Source organism: Spea bombifrons, chromosome 10 (genome assembly GCF_027358695.1).
Source record: "Spea bombifrons isolate aSpeBom1 chromosome 10, aSpeBom1.2.pri, whole genome shotgun sequence".
Taxonomy (NCBI): Eukaryota; Metazoa; Chordata; class Amphibia; order Anura; family Pelobatidae; genus Spea; species Spea bombifrons.
In genome coordinates, this window is record NC_071096.1 from 30,867,241 (window position 1) to 30,882,142 (window position 14,902).

Below are 14,902 nucleotides of genomic sequence, written 5' to 3' on the forward strand. Positions count from 1 at the left end.
TAAATCTCACAGGCGTCCCAAATGTATTAAATCTCACAGGCGTAAGCAACCTACAGGCTTTTTCCTGATAGAAGATTACACGTCTCACGAATCTCCTTTCCGGATTGTATTTGTAGTTCATTAGAAGTTGGGTGGCTACCTTTATGACACATTAGATCCGTTGTTGTTGTTTCTCTAATTAGCCAGGTAATGTGTGCGGTTGATGTGTCCATATAGATTCCTGGTCAATTAGTGACTTTTAAAACCTCAAGGTTTCTACATCAAAACATTTAGTTGCAGCCAAATTGCAAATACCTTCCAAAACCACTAATTCAAAATTGATTCAAGCTCCATGATCTGGATACTGTAATTCATTATACTCAAGAACATTATTCAATAGTAATGGCTTCATTTGTACTGCAGTGCGAATCGCTGTTGTGGGCTTGGTTTGAGAATGCCTCAAAGTTCTTGTTGGGTTAATATTGAAAGCTACTATAAAACTTTAAATCTGACTTAAAGGCTTGGCATTAAAAGAAGCCTCTTTATTGATGTGTTTCAACCGATGTATTAATCAATAGATGAAGTCCACAAAGATAATACTATCCTTAGGGTAAAGTATCTAGGTGTTTTATCGTCACAAATACATTAACAACAATGGCCTTTTTGCCATTGGGGGCAGAATGTCTGTTGTGACGAGGACTGTGAATGCTTTTTTGGCTGTAGATCAGTCTCATAATTTTATCATTTTAATAGTCAGACAGCGTAGAAAAGGCTTAACCTTGCGACTGCTCTTGATATCAGACGGAAAGGCACAGAGACCAAACATACACATACTATACAGGAAAAACTAACAGCGAATTTTAAGAGCTGCATTAATATTAAATGTGTCTATGATTTATTGTCCAAGTGGTTATGAATTTTTGATACTCTGATGATTCACCTATTTCTTGCAAAGTATTATGCATGCCTGTAATACCTTTTATTTCTATATGCGTCTATTACTCTGCATAGGCTTCTCCCATCTGCAGTGCATATTTTATGCGTAAGTGATATATATATATATACACACACACATAGAAATAGATAGATGTACACACATACATTGTAGACATACAAGCCAATGTCAAATACGATACAGACTTGAAACAGCTGTTTTACTGGAAACATATTTCATAGCATCTGCCGTCTTCTTTCTGGATCTTGGTTTTGAAACACACTTACCCTCTGGGCTAATTTAAGTGCTGACCTCAGAAATATGGCCCTTTAATTAAGCAGATTTGACTTTGAGATTTATGAAAGCAGACACACACACACACACTTATATTTGCCTCTAGTTCATACATTTTTCCTATATGACTAATTGTAACAAAGTCACGTTTAGGGACACCTTATGTAAAGAAAACTATTAATTGCCAGTCTAGTACTGAGCAACTCAATGCATCTCCAGATGTATATATTTAATGTAAATTGGGGTAGGGGAGCACAATTTAAACTTGATCAATAGTTAACCCTTCGATGCATCTATATTTACTGTTTCGTGAGACTGCCCCATTGATCATTATGGAGAGAAACTCGTTGATTTTGTGTGAGATATGTGAGTGGATCTCTTAGTGAAAATTGAGGATCTCAGTTGGCATAGTTCCGGCTGTTGCATTTGCATTGCTCTTGACAGCTCACACGTCTAAGATAACGCTTTCAAATGTTGGAAACATTGCATTTGTTATGGTTCTTCTGTTCGTACTCCCTAAGAAACATCTGGTAAACATCTGCGCAGTCGCATCTCCTGGAAACTGGCCAGGTACATAAAACATGTTTCATTTCATCTAATATACGTTCTGCTTGGAGTAAAAAAAAATGTGTTTTTGGGTTCATGTATCATCTCACCAATGAAATGGTGCACACTGGAACACCGTCATGTAATGTTCTTATGTTTACCAATTTAGCCATCAAGTTAATTATGTCTCCATCTCAAGAGATCAGTTATATCTAGCTTTCTTGGTTTCCACAGGGCTTACATTGCCTGAACTTTGAAAAATGCTTCCAGATGTCTCCTGCTTTAGCTAAATGCTTTGCACGTTAAATCTTAGTTACATCCCTGCTACATTAGATATACATGATTCTGATTAGACTAATGAGTGTCATATGTGCCGTACAGAAACTATTCACTAAATAATTCACCAAATGAACACGCTCATGCTGCAGTACCAACTTACATGACATACATGCCAGCGCTTCATCAACATGAATGCTAGAATCAGGAGAAAGGGAGCAGGTCTGAAAGAGGTTGGGAATGTATTCATTAAGACATTTGGGGTTTTCCAGAGGAATCCATTTTGTCCTGTATATTTTTATAACTTGCTGTTCCATATATATCCATTATGGTGCCTAGCTTATGGGTCTCCATTTTTCCCATTTTTTTCTGTGTTCTTTTTACTGGTTTTTATTCTTGATGAATAATTTTTGCATCACCACAGATGGAACGTTGATGTATTTGTCATCAAGAACTAGGTTTATTGTTTACTTACGTAAAAATAAAATACCGTATTTGCTCAATTATAAGACGACCCCCCCCAAAATCTGAATATTAATTTAGGAAAAAAAAGAAAAAGCCTGAATATAAGACTACCCTATAGGAAAAACGTTTTACTAGTAAATATTAATTCACATGTAATACTCAAAATACCAAAAAAGTGAAGCGCAATATTCTAATTAAACATAAATGTTACACCTTCTGGTGAAGTGGTGCTGCAAAAACACAGGAACAAACTCCCCAAAATGTTCCAAATTAAATACAATCAAAACCACACAAGTGTCTGCGCACCCAAATAATAAGTGAGTAAATTATATGTGCAACACAAACATAATATGTACAAAAATACCCTTCCAGCGAGAGTTCCCACACACAGTATCCAAAAGGTTCATATATAAAAGGAAGAGAAAAAAGAAAAAAAATTATGGTGTAGTATATCAAAGTACGTTTTTAAAAAGACGCTATTAAGCAGATCGGACCCTTACAATTTAAAGGGCATAAATATGCCCATACATAGAGTGTGATGATCTCCTTAGGAGCTTCTTTATCCCACACTGGTACTTGTAGGTAAAGAAGGTAGGCAGCGGAGGGGAGTAGGTAAAAATGATAATTTTAATGTATAAAAGAAAGGCAAACTTGTTGTCCTCCGTTTCGGATGTCACAGAGTCCAGGCTTCAAACTTCGTAGCAGCGCTACCACAAAGAAACGCCGCCTTAGTCCTCTGATCCACTTCCGTAATGCTACTCCTCCTCCCGATGTCGTCAACACGCACTACGCGTTTCGCTTATCGCTTCATCTGGTGCAAATACGGTATTTTTTCATGTTTGAAAAAAGTTTTTTTGTTTTTATTTCCTTTTATTTGCCAACCTGCCCCCAAATGTGCACATCTGCCCTCCAGATACACCTCAAATATGCCACTCTGCCCCCAGATATGCCTATTAAACCTGCAAACGTTCACCGGCTGCAAGATAAGCACAGACAACCTCCGCTACTGCCGGCACCTCTGCTGGGGCTTCTACAGTGATGCACCGGAAGGCCGGCAGAAGTACCGGCAGCAGCGGAGGTTGTCTGCGCGCATCGCACAGACCTCTACTGGCTTCCAGAGAGAAGGATCAGTGTCCCCTGCAGCGCTGCGGGGGATCTGGATCTTATCCTTTTAGTCAGACCTCTATTTGAGGCCTGATTTGAAGATGACCTCGAATATAAGACGAGGGATATTTTTCAGAGCATTTGCTCTGAAAAAAAACTTGTCTTATAATCGAGCAAATACGGTATAGCTCAACCAGAATCCTGCCATCCCAGGATGGAATTTCGCATAAGGCATATAGTAAGCCGTTTGCTATCATTTTAAGCAGATAAAATTTACTGCACAATGTTCTAGTGGGGACATAAATAAATACCCAAACCCAGAGAAGCCTTTAGATTAATATATATTTCTTTTAAGTGATAAGTATATTTGTCATTACCGGCAGTCACAAAAAATAATTAATTCATCTGTGTTCATGTGTAGCCTCATGTTCACAATAAACCGTAACTATGCTTTATTTATGGCCTGTTTATGTCAGTTGGAATTGTGCCCAAGTGTCTCTCTAACGTCACCCAGCCCACTCAAGACTGTGTCAAACCCTCTCCAGAACCCACTCGTTCAAGCTTAAGTGTACTTGGCATGTGTTTTTAATAGGATCTAGAGCCAGAGGGAAAGTGTTGACGTCTTGGTGGTCAAAGGTATGGAATTTATTGAGTGTCTGAACTATTTAATATAATATATTGCTTTAGCTAAAACACATTACCAGAACACAGAAAACGTCACTTTGCTTTAGTTCCTAGCCTGCGTTATTAGCCTCAAAAGGATCACTCAGAAGTGCATGTTTTGGAATTGTTTTTCAACGTCTTGTGTTTTAACTACTTGTAGATTCAAACAAAATATTTCTGTAAAAGAACAATTAAGTAAAAAAGGAAAGGCTAGAGTGACCAGAGTAACACCCTTGTAGACCACTGGTCAAAGTGTCTTTAGAGACATCTCATCACACTCTTTCCCACTGAGCTTAGATACCATGGAGGTTCTTTAATCATCACTGTAGTGTATAAGCCATGCTAGCCAATATGTAATGCCAGACAAGGACTAGAACCCGTACGGGAGTCAACACACACAGTGTGGCACATACAATTGTTTTTTTTTTAACAATTAAAGTTACTAAAGTCTGCCGAGGTCATTAAAAGTCCCACATGTCTTTTCTACGCATGCTTTGATTCCCCCATCTTTCTCATTTGTCAGTAGTATTTTCTACCCTTCCTTTTCATCTTTCCTTAAACCCCCCATGACACATTAACCTGTCAACCTTTATAATCTATTCTTACTCTCTATTCCTGTCTAGATGTTGACAATAATACTCAACCATATCCACAAAATGGTGTGTTTCTGTGCAGAAGTTTAGCTGCCATTGGCATTACAAGTCATCCATGTGACAATACACACACTTTGTGACAATATCACTTTTGCTAGCATCTGCCTTCCTGTAGCAGTTGCCATGGAAAGAAGTGAGGTCATGAGGTTTCCACAGCAATTAATTGTGACCCCCCCCATCCTCCATCTTGTTACACTTTGCCCCCTTGCTAGGGCAACTGAAAAAATGAAAAGTTGCAGTCTCTCTCTATATATTAAAAGTATAGATTAGTTTGCCAGGTGTCGTTGCCGCCAAAGTAATACAACATAAGTCCATTAGATGTCTCAGAATAGAATATTTAAAGTTACGTACACATTTATGTAACAACACCTTAGTTACAGAGGAAATCGTTGATAAACACACTTAGACTAATAAAGCATTTCGAGAACACGTCACAGTGTAAGCTAACACTTACATTGTAATCACTATAGTTGCTGAGGTATTGCTAAAATGAATGCAAATTAGAGAAATAGTTGACGCAACAATATAGCACAAATTACTGCTGTGGGGAAAATTTGCTATTTTCAAGGGCGACAAAAAAACACCACAACATTTAGTACATTTAGTACATATTTAACACATACCTACGACGGACATCTCGGGAACAGTAGCGTGATACGGCCCGTTGACGAACTCTGGTGCGTTATCATTGATGTCTTGGACTTTAATTATGAATTCGGATGGAGGTTCTAGAGGCTTGTTCGTATCTCGATCCATGGCTTGAGCTGTTAGCGTGTATTCAGCCTTTTCCTCTCGATCAAGCCTTTTCATCGCGTGTATATCTCCCGTCTTGTCATTGATGACAAAAATGGTCCCTGCTCCCTCTCCTGAAAGGATGTACTTGATTCTGCTGGTCCCGGGATCCAAGTCTGTGTGAAGCTACAATGACAAATAACGTTTGGTTAGTCTTAGGACCTTCAGTAACTTGGATTTATGAGAAACAATAGCCTAGAAGGTTCATGTCTTAAATTAGAATGCTAGATTGTCCAGATAATAGATTGCATTAGGATAGAGAAATCTCACATATTTAAAAATCACAAGATGCAGAAGAGGGTTCTTTGAAAGAAATTTCGACATCGATTTATGTCAGCATTGGCAAAAACTATAAGACAATAAGTAAAGACATTAAGATCATGAATTGTGAGAACATTTGTTATGTACTTGTTGTTATATGTAAGTAGTGTTCCTTTGGTCTAGATCTGTGTCTACTTACATTAAGATGCCCAGTGATGCGAGCAAAGGCTCTCAAGATATTGAGGCTCTAAAAGAGGCAGCTATGAAAATGGCTCCGAGAGAATGTAAATCGCTGGTTATTTAAGCTGAACCTTTTATTGGAGAAGTTTAAAAGATGTTTAACATTTAAACTGTAAACCGTTTAATGTGGGCATTGGGCACTAATGCATCAATACATTATTTTGGTACATCGTGACCTTGAAATGCAACCAGGTTCATAAACGACCACAGGCAGGCATACGCTGCCACGTCTTTATCCATCTCCAGTCATGCATTAGCTATATGACAGGTAGAGCACTGCCTAGCAGAGTCCTTAGAAAAAGAAATAAGACTGTTTGCTCATTGATATAAACTATATACAATACACAGATAAAATCTGTCTACAGCACTTCTAAAATTTAATAAGAAGCAAGCTGTCTTCAAAAGATGTTTTGAGCTTCCAGACTTGATAGTCTGGACATGTTCCTGAAAGAACAGTCGTATATTAAAACAGGTTATTACAAATAATATTAAACACAGCAATAGCCCCATACATTATCATCCGTGCCATTTTAACATTGAGAAGCACCTTCAGCCACCGCCGGGATGTGACGTTGTGTCCAAGGGTTCTGTGACTCGGCATGTTTCAAAGAGGATCAGAGATCCTCCTTGTAATCACTCCATTAATCTGCAGCACAACATGGTGCCTGATCTACTTACACACAGTGCCTACATGGCCGGTTAAACCCACCCATGAAGAACTAGCCCCACCTTCTCATCTGGCTAGCAATGCACCCTCTGAATTCACTTCCCCAGACGAGATAGAAAGATCCAGATTGCCTATCCTAGAAAGTTCCCATGTATGCAGATGAGTCATATACGCAATACACCTCTCTCAACACTCTCATAATATATAATATGTATTATATATATCATATATTATATCATATTATATCATATATTGTATATAAAGAATATATATATATATAAAATATATAAAATATTAAATATTTATATTGATATAATATATATTTATATATAATATAATATATTTATATATTTAATATAATATATTTATATATATATATTAATATATTTATATATATATATTAATATTAAGTGTATATATATATATATATATATATATATAACTCAACTCTCCTAGTAAATAACTAACTATTTTAAGGAAAGTCCAAGAAATGCTTGAATTATCTGAGGCTGATATCCCGGAATTCTGAGCATTTCATTGTGCCTATTTTATCTATTAGGGGCATATGCCACGTTGCATCTTGTATAGTTAAAAAGAAATCCTAAGAAGGCATTTCACCAAAATAACCTCTATCATCATTACTTCGTATGAGTGTCTGGAATGTAAATTATGTCCTGTCCACACATAAAAATTTTATTGTACACAAAGTAATAGCATATAAATTACCGTGTTGTAATGTTTTCTTTATAATAATTCCCCTTGAAGAACTACCGAAGCTATTTGGAATCCACATTTTTATTTGTATTAAGTCTGTTGAATCATCATTATCTAAGCTCCTAAATTGACTTGTTCCTTTTTCTTAATGAATGTAAAATACTCCGAGCACAATGAAGTTTACAGTAAGGCACAAAACCGATAAGACCCTTCATTTGATTTTTTTTTTTTTTTTAATACCGAGAACTCCCAGCTCTGGCTTTCACAAGGAAAACCTCAGTACAGGCAGAATGTAAAGAAATCCCAAGGAGAAGATAAATTGTGTTTAACACCAGCAATCAATTGAAAATGGTTTACTGCAGGACTACGCTTATGTATGTCGATTCAGATAGCATCAAACTCAATAAATATGCTTAGCTGTTGACTCTCTCGTTACGACCAGTGCAGGAATCAGCGACTAATTGGACAAATTTCATAATACTGAATATGACATCTGTTCAGTAAGATGCTTTGAATCCATGCCAATCCAGAAGGAAATTATCGCATTCCCTTTTAATGTCAAAAAGACAACAAGGTAGAGCCACAAAAATACAACTAAATCGATAGTTATCTGTAATAATATAATAATCTGTGATAGATAGTTATCTATTTATATTTCCAAATTCAATAGATTAAGTATTTCGTAATCTATAGCTTGGAATATGAACACGTTGGATAAAGGTAGACATCTCTCTGTTTTAGATCTAGACTTTTCAGGCTGTACTGGATTCACTCTATTGAGCCGCTTTGGACAATTATTGACCAAGTTGGAATGGAGGAATTTCGATATAATTTGGTTTCCCCCTACCAGTCACAAACTCCATAATGAATCCATTGCTCCACAAGTGCTGGACAATGATATGCATTGCTCCACAAGTGCTGGACCATGATATGCATGTCCACTGCAAAATAATGTCTTAAAAGCATAAACTTATTTTCTTTCAGTTGTAGTTATCCCTACAACACATGCCTACAACCTTATTTAAAAGTGTTGGACAATATTTTTTCATAAATTAATTCTGGTTTATGTTTTAAGGGCTGAGTTAGTGCATGAAATTCAAACTATGTGTTTACTTGTGACCTGATCAAGTCTAAATAAAGTAAGCATGGGATAGACGTTTTTCCAACACGAGACCACGATGGACTGGTTAAGATTTAATTTCTTACATCAGGATGAACAGGCAGACTAGACGGGCTGAAAGGTTCTTATCTGCCGCCAAACTGTATAATTAACCGATAAGATGAAAACATCTATGTACCTGTAACATTGAAAGTCATCTAAAAACAGACTTTTGTCTGATATTGAAATGATGTTCCATTTATTATAACTCTGCTTGTGAGATGCGTATCCTCTGGAGGTAAGTTGTGCTCCTGAGATGTTCGCGGATTGTTTTACGTGCGCCGAGAGACTATAAGTCACAAACAGATACTTTTGTGCACTCGGAATAACAATCTACAATCAATATAAAAAATTTAGAACATATTTTATGTTTTGGCTTCTACAGACTTACCAGGAGGAAAATAAATCTAGTTGTGTATTCTTCTATGAAACAAAGTGTTCTGTTAAACCAAAACCCCCACTTTTTAATACATTATTAATTGGGAATAGAATGCCGTTGCAGCGGGAGGTACTGTAGGATATGGTTCTGCATTAAAGATAAACATTCATAAATGTAAAATACAAATGCTTGTACATGCGTATCATTTTCATAAATGTTTATGTGGTTATGTTATCTCATTCTCGACCAATAGCCATGTAAATTCTGTATGAATAATGTGCTTACGATGGTTATTCAACAGGATAGATTCACTAAACCCTTTCATCCATTATCATAACCTAATCCAGAAAACATGTCCGTCCGCGGGTCAGATAAATACTCAAGGTTGGGTCTATTCAGTATATATATATATATATATATTATATATATTATGACATATGTGAGTTTTTGCTGTAAACACTGTGAGCGGTGAGAAGATCAGCCCATCTTTAACGTTAATGGAGCCCAAGGGAAGAGCCAGCTTGTTGACCTCTATAAGTTTACCACCTCCGCGTCCACATTATTCCCTTCCCTGCCATATAATGAACTGTGCCTCTATTAAAGCGTTCCTTACCATCACCTCAAGCTTCCTTGCTTTCCCCTCTGTTCAGTTTAGTAGGGTACAAGGACCAGCTCCCGTCTGCCTTTGTGAATCGCATAATCCCCTTGGGCAAAAAGCTGACCCTACCTAACCGTATTAAGCTAACACTATGCAGGGGCAACTCATTCGTCCTTGCGTTTAACTTCAACTGATTTTTTTTTTTTTGCTTGGTTTACCTGCAACTAGGTTAAAATGTTGTTACAAATTTGTTTTCCGGGGTTAAAGGTAACCGTAAAGGGAAAGTTTAATGCCCTTCACAACCCCGACTATGCATATTAAAGCACCAATATTAATAAAAAGCACCTTCCCAACACAGAAGAGGCAGCCCTGCTGTAGCAGCTGCCCTCTTCCTTCATGATCTGACTATTGAAGGAGCCAATCAGTGGCAGGAACGTGCTCCTATTTAAACTAATGGCAGCAGATTCCATGCGTGTGCTGGAGATGAACATATCTCCTGCATGGCATTTAGCTGGGGAGTGCCGAAAAGGGGCAAATCCAAATGGGGTATTCTGCAGTACCGCCCCCACCCCCACATATTAAAAACAGACAGCACGGAATTGTAAAAGGACCCCACAGTTATCGTATGTATTAAAGCCGACCATACCAAGCACATCGCATTATGGTATTTAATGTATGAACAATATTCATGTGCTTGACTATGTACAAATTAAGATTCAACATAACTAGACACCAAAACGAGCCTAAAATAATTAATTCCACAAGATGACATATCTTGCATAGCTAAGTAGTTTTCATAGAGTCTTAGGATAATTCATTTGTGTTAAAACCACAAGTGAGAATAAGTACATTTGTGAGCTATCCAGATGCATCCTATGCAAATATATTGGCTAAAAATAAAATCCTAAAAATCACTAAAACAATTGTAAAAAAAACCTGAAAAACAACACTTGTGAGGTTATGAGGTCAAACGTTTACATTAAGATCACGGACCTTTCCTAGAACTTTTGGAACTGCAAATAAATCACTTAAAGTGGACACGGATAAGTTCAAACCCCGGTAAAACATTTCCTTCATGAAGAAATTTCAATATATTTTTCAATAGCCTCCAAACATAGCATGTTAAATATGTAATAAATTACATTTCAATTAATTATATCAATTATACTTGAAAACTAGGTAGTATATAAGGAGTAGAAGACAAAATTACTTTTAAGTTTACATTTTTTTATTAATACCTTGTGCCAACTGTTCACTGCTGCAAAATATTGCGTTGCCAGATAAATCAATAAACAAATAAAAATAAATAGTGGTCGTGGTAGATATTGATTAAAGTCAAAAGAGAACGTTAACCTGGAGAGACCTGGTCATTAAGCCTTTTCCACACCGAATGTATATATCATCCAATGGCGGGCTTTACAACCATTAGATATTTCTTGCAGCGATAGAGTTAATTACATTCTTAAAAAATACGGGCACTTAAATCTCAGCCATGATTAAGAAGTTGGGCTATAATTGGCTCATCTGGAGCATGCTGTTCTCCCAAGAACGATTTATATCTTGCATCTCGCTAACTGGACTCCACTGTGCCGAGTCCATTCAAAATACAGGTTTCATGCAAATTCTGACCCATGAAGCTAATATTCCCTTCAGATCATCACGGTAACGCTGGCTGATGAAATAGCATTTCAGATTTTTCGGACCATGTTGTTTCACCATGAACAAATTCCAGAATTCATAAAAACCTAATTGTTTTGCGCGTAACGGTAATAGACAAATAGAAAAGAATACTCAGATAGGGAAGCTTGTAATGTTTGGTATGTGTATATTATATACATTTATTTTATAGAATATATATATTCTAATGCATTCTATTTTCTGCACAATGCCTGTTTAGCGCTAAAACACCCTGAAAGTTCTGTGTATTCTCTGCGCTGGTACTTGAAATGACAATAATGTAAAGTACAATATAGAGAATCCTTTCTCGTTAGTCTCATCTCCAGCCTTGAACCAAACACTAACACCGATTTATATAGAAAATTATATAAAACTACTGGCATTGTGATTGTATACAGATCGAACTTTAGGGTCAGCTCAACTATGTAAGTCAAGACTAAGCTCGAATAACTAAAGGTCGGAAATAGAAATCTGAGGTTCTAGAGATAGGATTCTGTTGATGATAAATGTTATGACTATTATATAGTTGGAGTGTGGTTCCCGAAACAGTTTTAAAGTTAGAAAGGTTAAGAAATCAACGGGAGCCAATTTATCACGGGAGAAGGATTCCGTCAGGGACCACTTTGAGTGCCACCATCTTGAATTGCGTTAACAAAAGGCCAACTTTGATCAAACGCATTCAACAGATCCCTCCACACATTTTCCAGAAGTAGATGTAAAGTCACGTGGGCTATGTGGTTCTCAAAGCTCTCATCCTCATTTTTCCATGTGAAGAAGAGGCCTCTAAGGTTCTGAAACGTTGTTGGCCCATTAAAAAATATAACCTTCAACTAAAGACTCCATTTCCGCTTGGACTAATACAGCTATATCTACTTTCCTTCCTAAGATGTAGCAGGAACCTGTATCAAGAAAAAAAATGTCTAAAACAGGATTAGGGCTCATTAGTTCTCCTTGTTTAGATCAGGGATCCCAACGTAATTAGTTCCACCTTTGATCCAGTGCTAGATAACAAGATAATAACTCAGGATGAGCTAAATATCCAGCATTTGACTTTTGGAAAGATACCTTAAAAAATTGAATTTTCCTTTTAAAAAGAGACCAGATGATATTGTGCTGCTACAGAAGAAGCCTTTGCGATCACAGTGTGATTGTGTGACCGTGAAGAAGCCGCCTGGTCACACTAGGGTAGACTAGATGGGCCGATTTACTTAACTGTCAAATTCTCTATTTCTCTATAAAAATACCATAGAAATCAGAGAAAAGAAAGTTGATTCAGTGTTTGCCCATTTATAGATGCTGGTATAAGTAAGTTAGCTTTTCAGGTTGTGTATGTAACCTCTACAAATACACAATAAAACATATCTTTATGCATAGACACAACAGCGTTGAAGAATAGAACTGATATTTTTTGGTTACTTTTACATTGTTTTCCCAAAACATTCTTAAATTCCAGTAATAAGTGTCTTTTCTCGTATGGTTGGCACTCGTAATTTCTGCGAAGAAATGAAATAATGTAAAGGGGAGATTTGTCACGTCTCTTAAAAATGAATGAATATCGAGACAAAACGGCTAAACCACTTGAAGGACCCAGATAAGTAGCCAAGGTCGCTGACTTGATGTAAGATGACAGGCACATGCAGGCTGTCGGGCGTCTTTTCGTTGGGGGAAAAAATAAGAAATGAAATGCGAGGAATGCTCATTGAAAGTCCTTTCGCGCATGTGAATATATTTGGCCCGCTGAAGGACTTTGATCCGTATAAACAAAAAAGTCAGCTGAAAAACAGAGACTTTGATGCAAGATAGCCTTCTCAGTTTCTTAAGAAAAAAAACCCTAAAATCTGTTTTATTTTTAAGCGAACCCCAGCGTACATACTTAAAATTGGCATTCACAAAACTTGGGCGTTAGCAATTCTGCTTTTCCGCGCAATTATACGTGTCATGTGAACTCCGTATTATTGTCACAAAATAACATGCTTTTTTCAAACATACGTCAAGATAGTTGCAAGGAACGGAATCCTTTCTCTAAATAAGCTGTGCTTAAAGCCTGCTATTAATATCTGGCATTGTTCATTTTTTTTCCCTCTTCCTTATTGTTCCTTGGTTACATTAGTAGGTCTCATCAAGTTCAGACTCGTCTTATCTTTAAACGCGTTACTGTGTATATTATTAACTTCTTGATTCTTTATTCTTTTGTCTAGGAATGACATTTTTTGGCAATTTTTGTGCTTTCTCGTTACTCCGCATCTTAAAAATGCAGCAGAACTGACATCTACTGCTTAATGGAGACGTATTGTAGCTTTTTCTTCTAATAAAAAAGTAGTTAACGTGTTTTCCTTAAAATACGTTTTTTGTTTTTTGTTTTTTTTTTAAATGCAGAGGATCGTCTTGGTGAGTGTTAGATGTTTAGAATTAGATCATCTAAGGTTCATAAATATTACACCATACCTCCCCAGTGATCTTTAGATCACCCACTCTCATATGCCTCCTTATTCCCACAAATGACCCCACCCATTCCATCATTTGGCCACACCCACACATATCCCGATTTAGATCCCTGGTTTGTTGGGGGATTTGCCATACCAAAATGGCAGCCAATGGCCCTCTAAATCCTACATTTTCATTTGAACTGAACTGCTACATGTAATCTGACATGTTCTCTCCATCGCTCCGCTTCATCTTTATCATCATTGTAGCAATCTTTGAATACCAGAAAAAATGTTAATTATAAATCTTTAAAAAAAAAGATTTAAGTAGAATTTTGAATTTGTGATCTTTGTTACAAATTTCCAGTGCTCAGATACCACCCGGAGACCAACCTTATATACCAAAGGAGGACTAGATTAACTCATGAAAGCTCATAAATATTCTACCTATAATTGATCTGTACATTTGCCCTTTCCAAAGCATGGAACTCTATGGAAATGGTTGAGGAAGCACCATCAATAATTAGGTATTTTGTGACAGTATATAAATAGAAATAATGTATTTCTGCAAACCATATACAGTATAATATTGCATATTAAGACCCAGATTACCAAGGTTTCTAACCCCTATAAATATTAATTAATAAAACCCAAATAACTAAGGTTTCTAGCTCCTTGATGTGGTGCATCCCCTTCAAATTCAGAATGTATAACGCAATTTATTCTACAGAATCAGTGAAATGACGCTTTCGCTATGTAGTCTTATTAAAATGATCCATATTTACGGAAACCTCTGGCAATCCTCTTTAAAAAGATTCTTTCTAGTAAGTATTAAAAAGGATAGCAGTTTCATCCAGTGAGTGCGTATAATTTCACTAAAGGTATATTTATATAATCGTATAAAATTCCAAGCATAGAATCAGCACCAAGTTGACAGGGTTCTAAATTGGATCTCTGTGTATAACCGCTGTTCAAAGCTAGAATACAAATTAAATTCTCCCAACCTCATAGTATCTTGTGCTGCTCTTGTAATACCATCTGTCATAATTTGTGCCTCGCGAATGCATACCCAATCAGA

General features: G+C 36.7%; 1 protein-coding gene across 1 annotated transcript in view; it reads right to left on the reverse strand.

The window, feature by feature from the left end:
- The window catches only part of CDH8 (cadherin 8), a 136,631-nt gene that overhangs the window by 75,506 nt on the left and 46,223 nt on the right, over positions 1 to 14,902 (reverse strand). Inside the window, exon 3 of the mRNA XM_053449633.1 lies at positions 5,538 to 5,832. Within this exon, the coding sequence (XP_053305608.1) occupies positions 5,538 to 5,832 (295 nt within the window). The remainder of the gene's footprint in view (positions 1 to 5,537; positions 5,833 to 14,902) is intronic.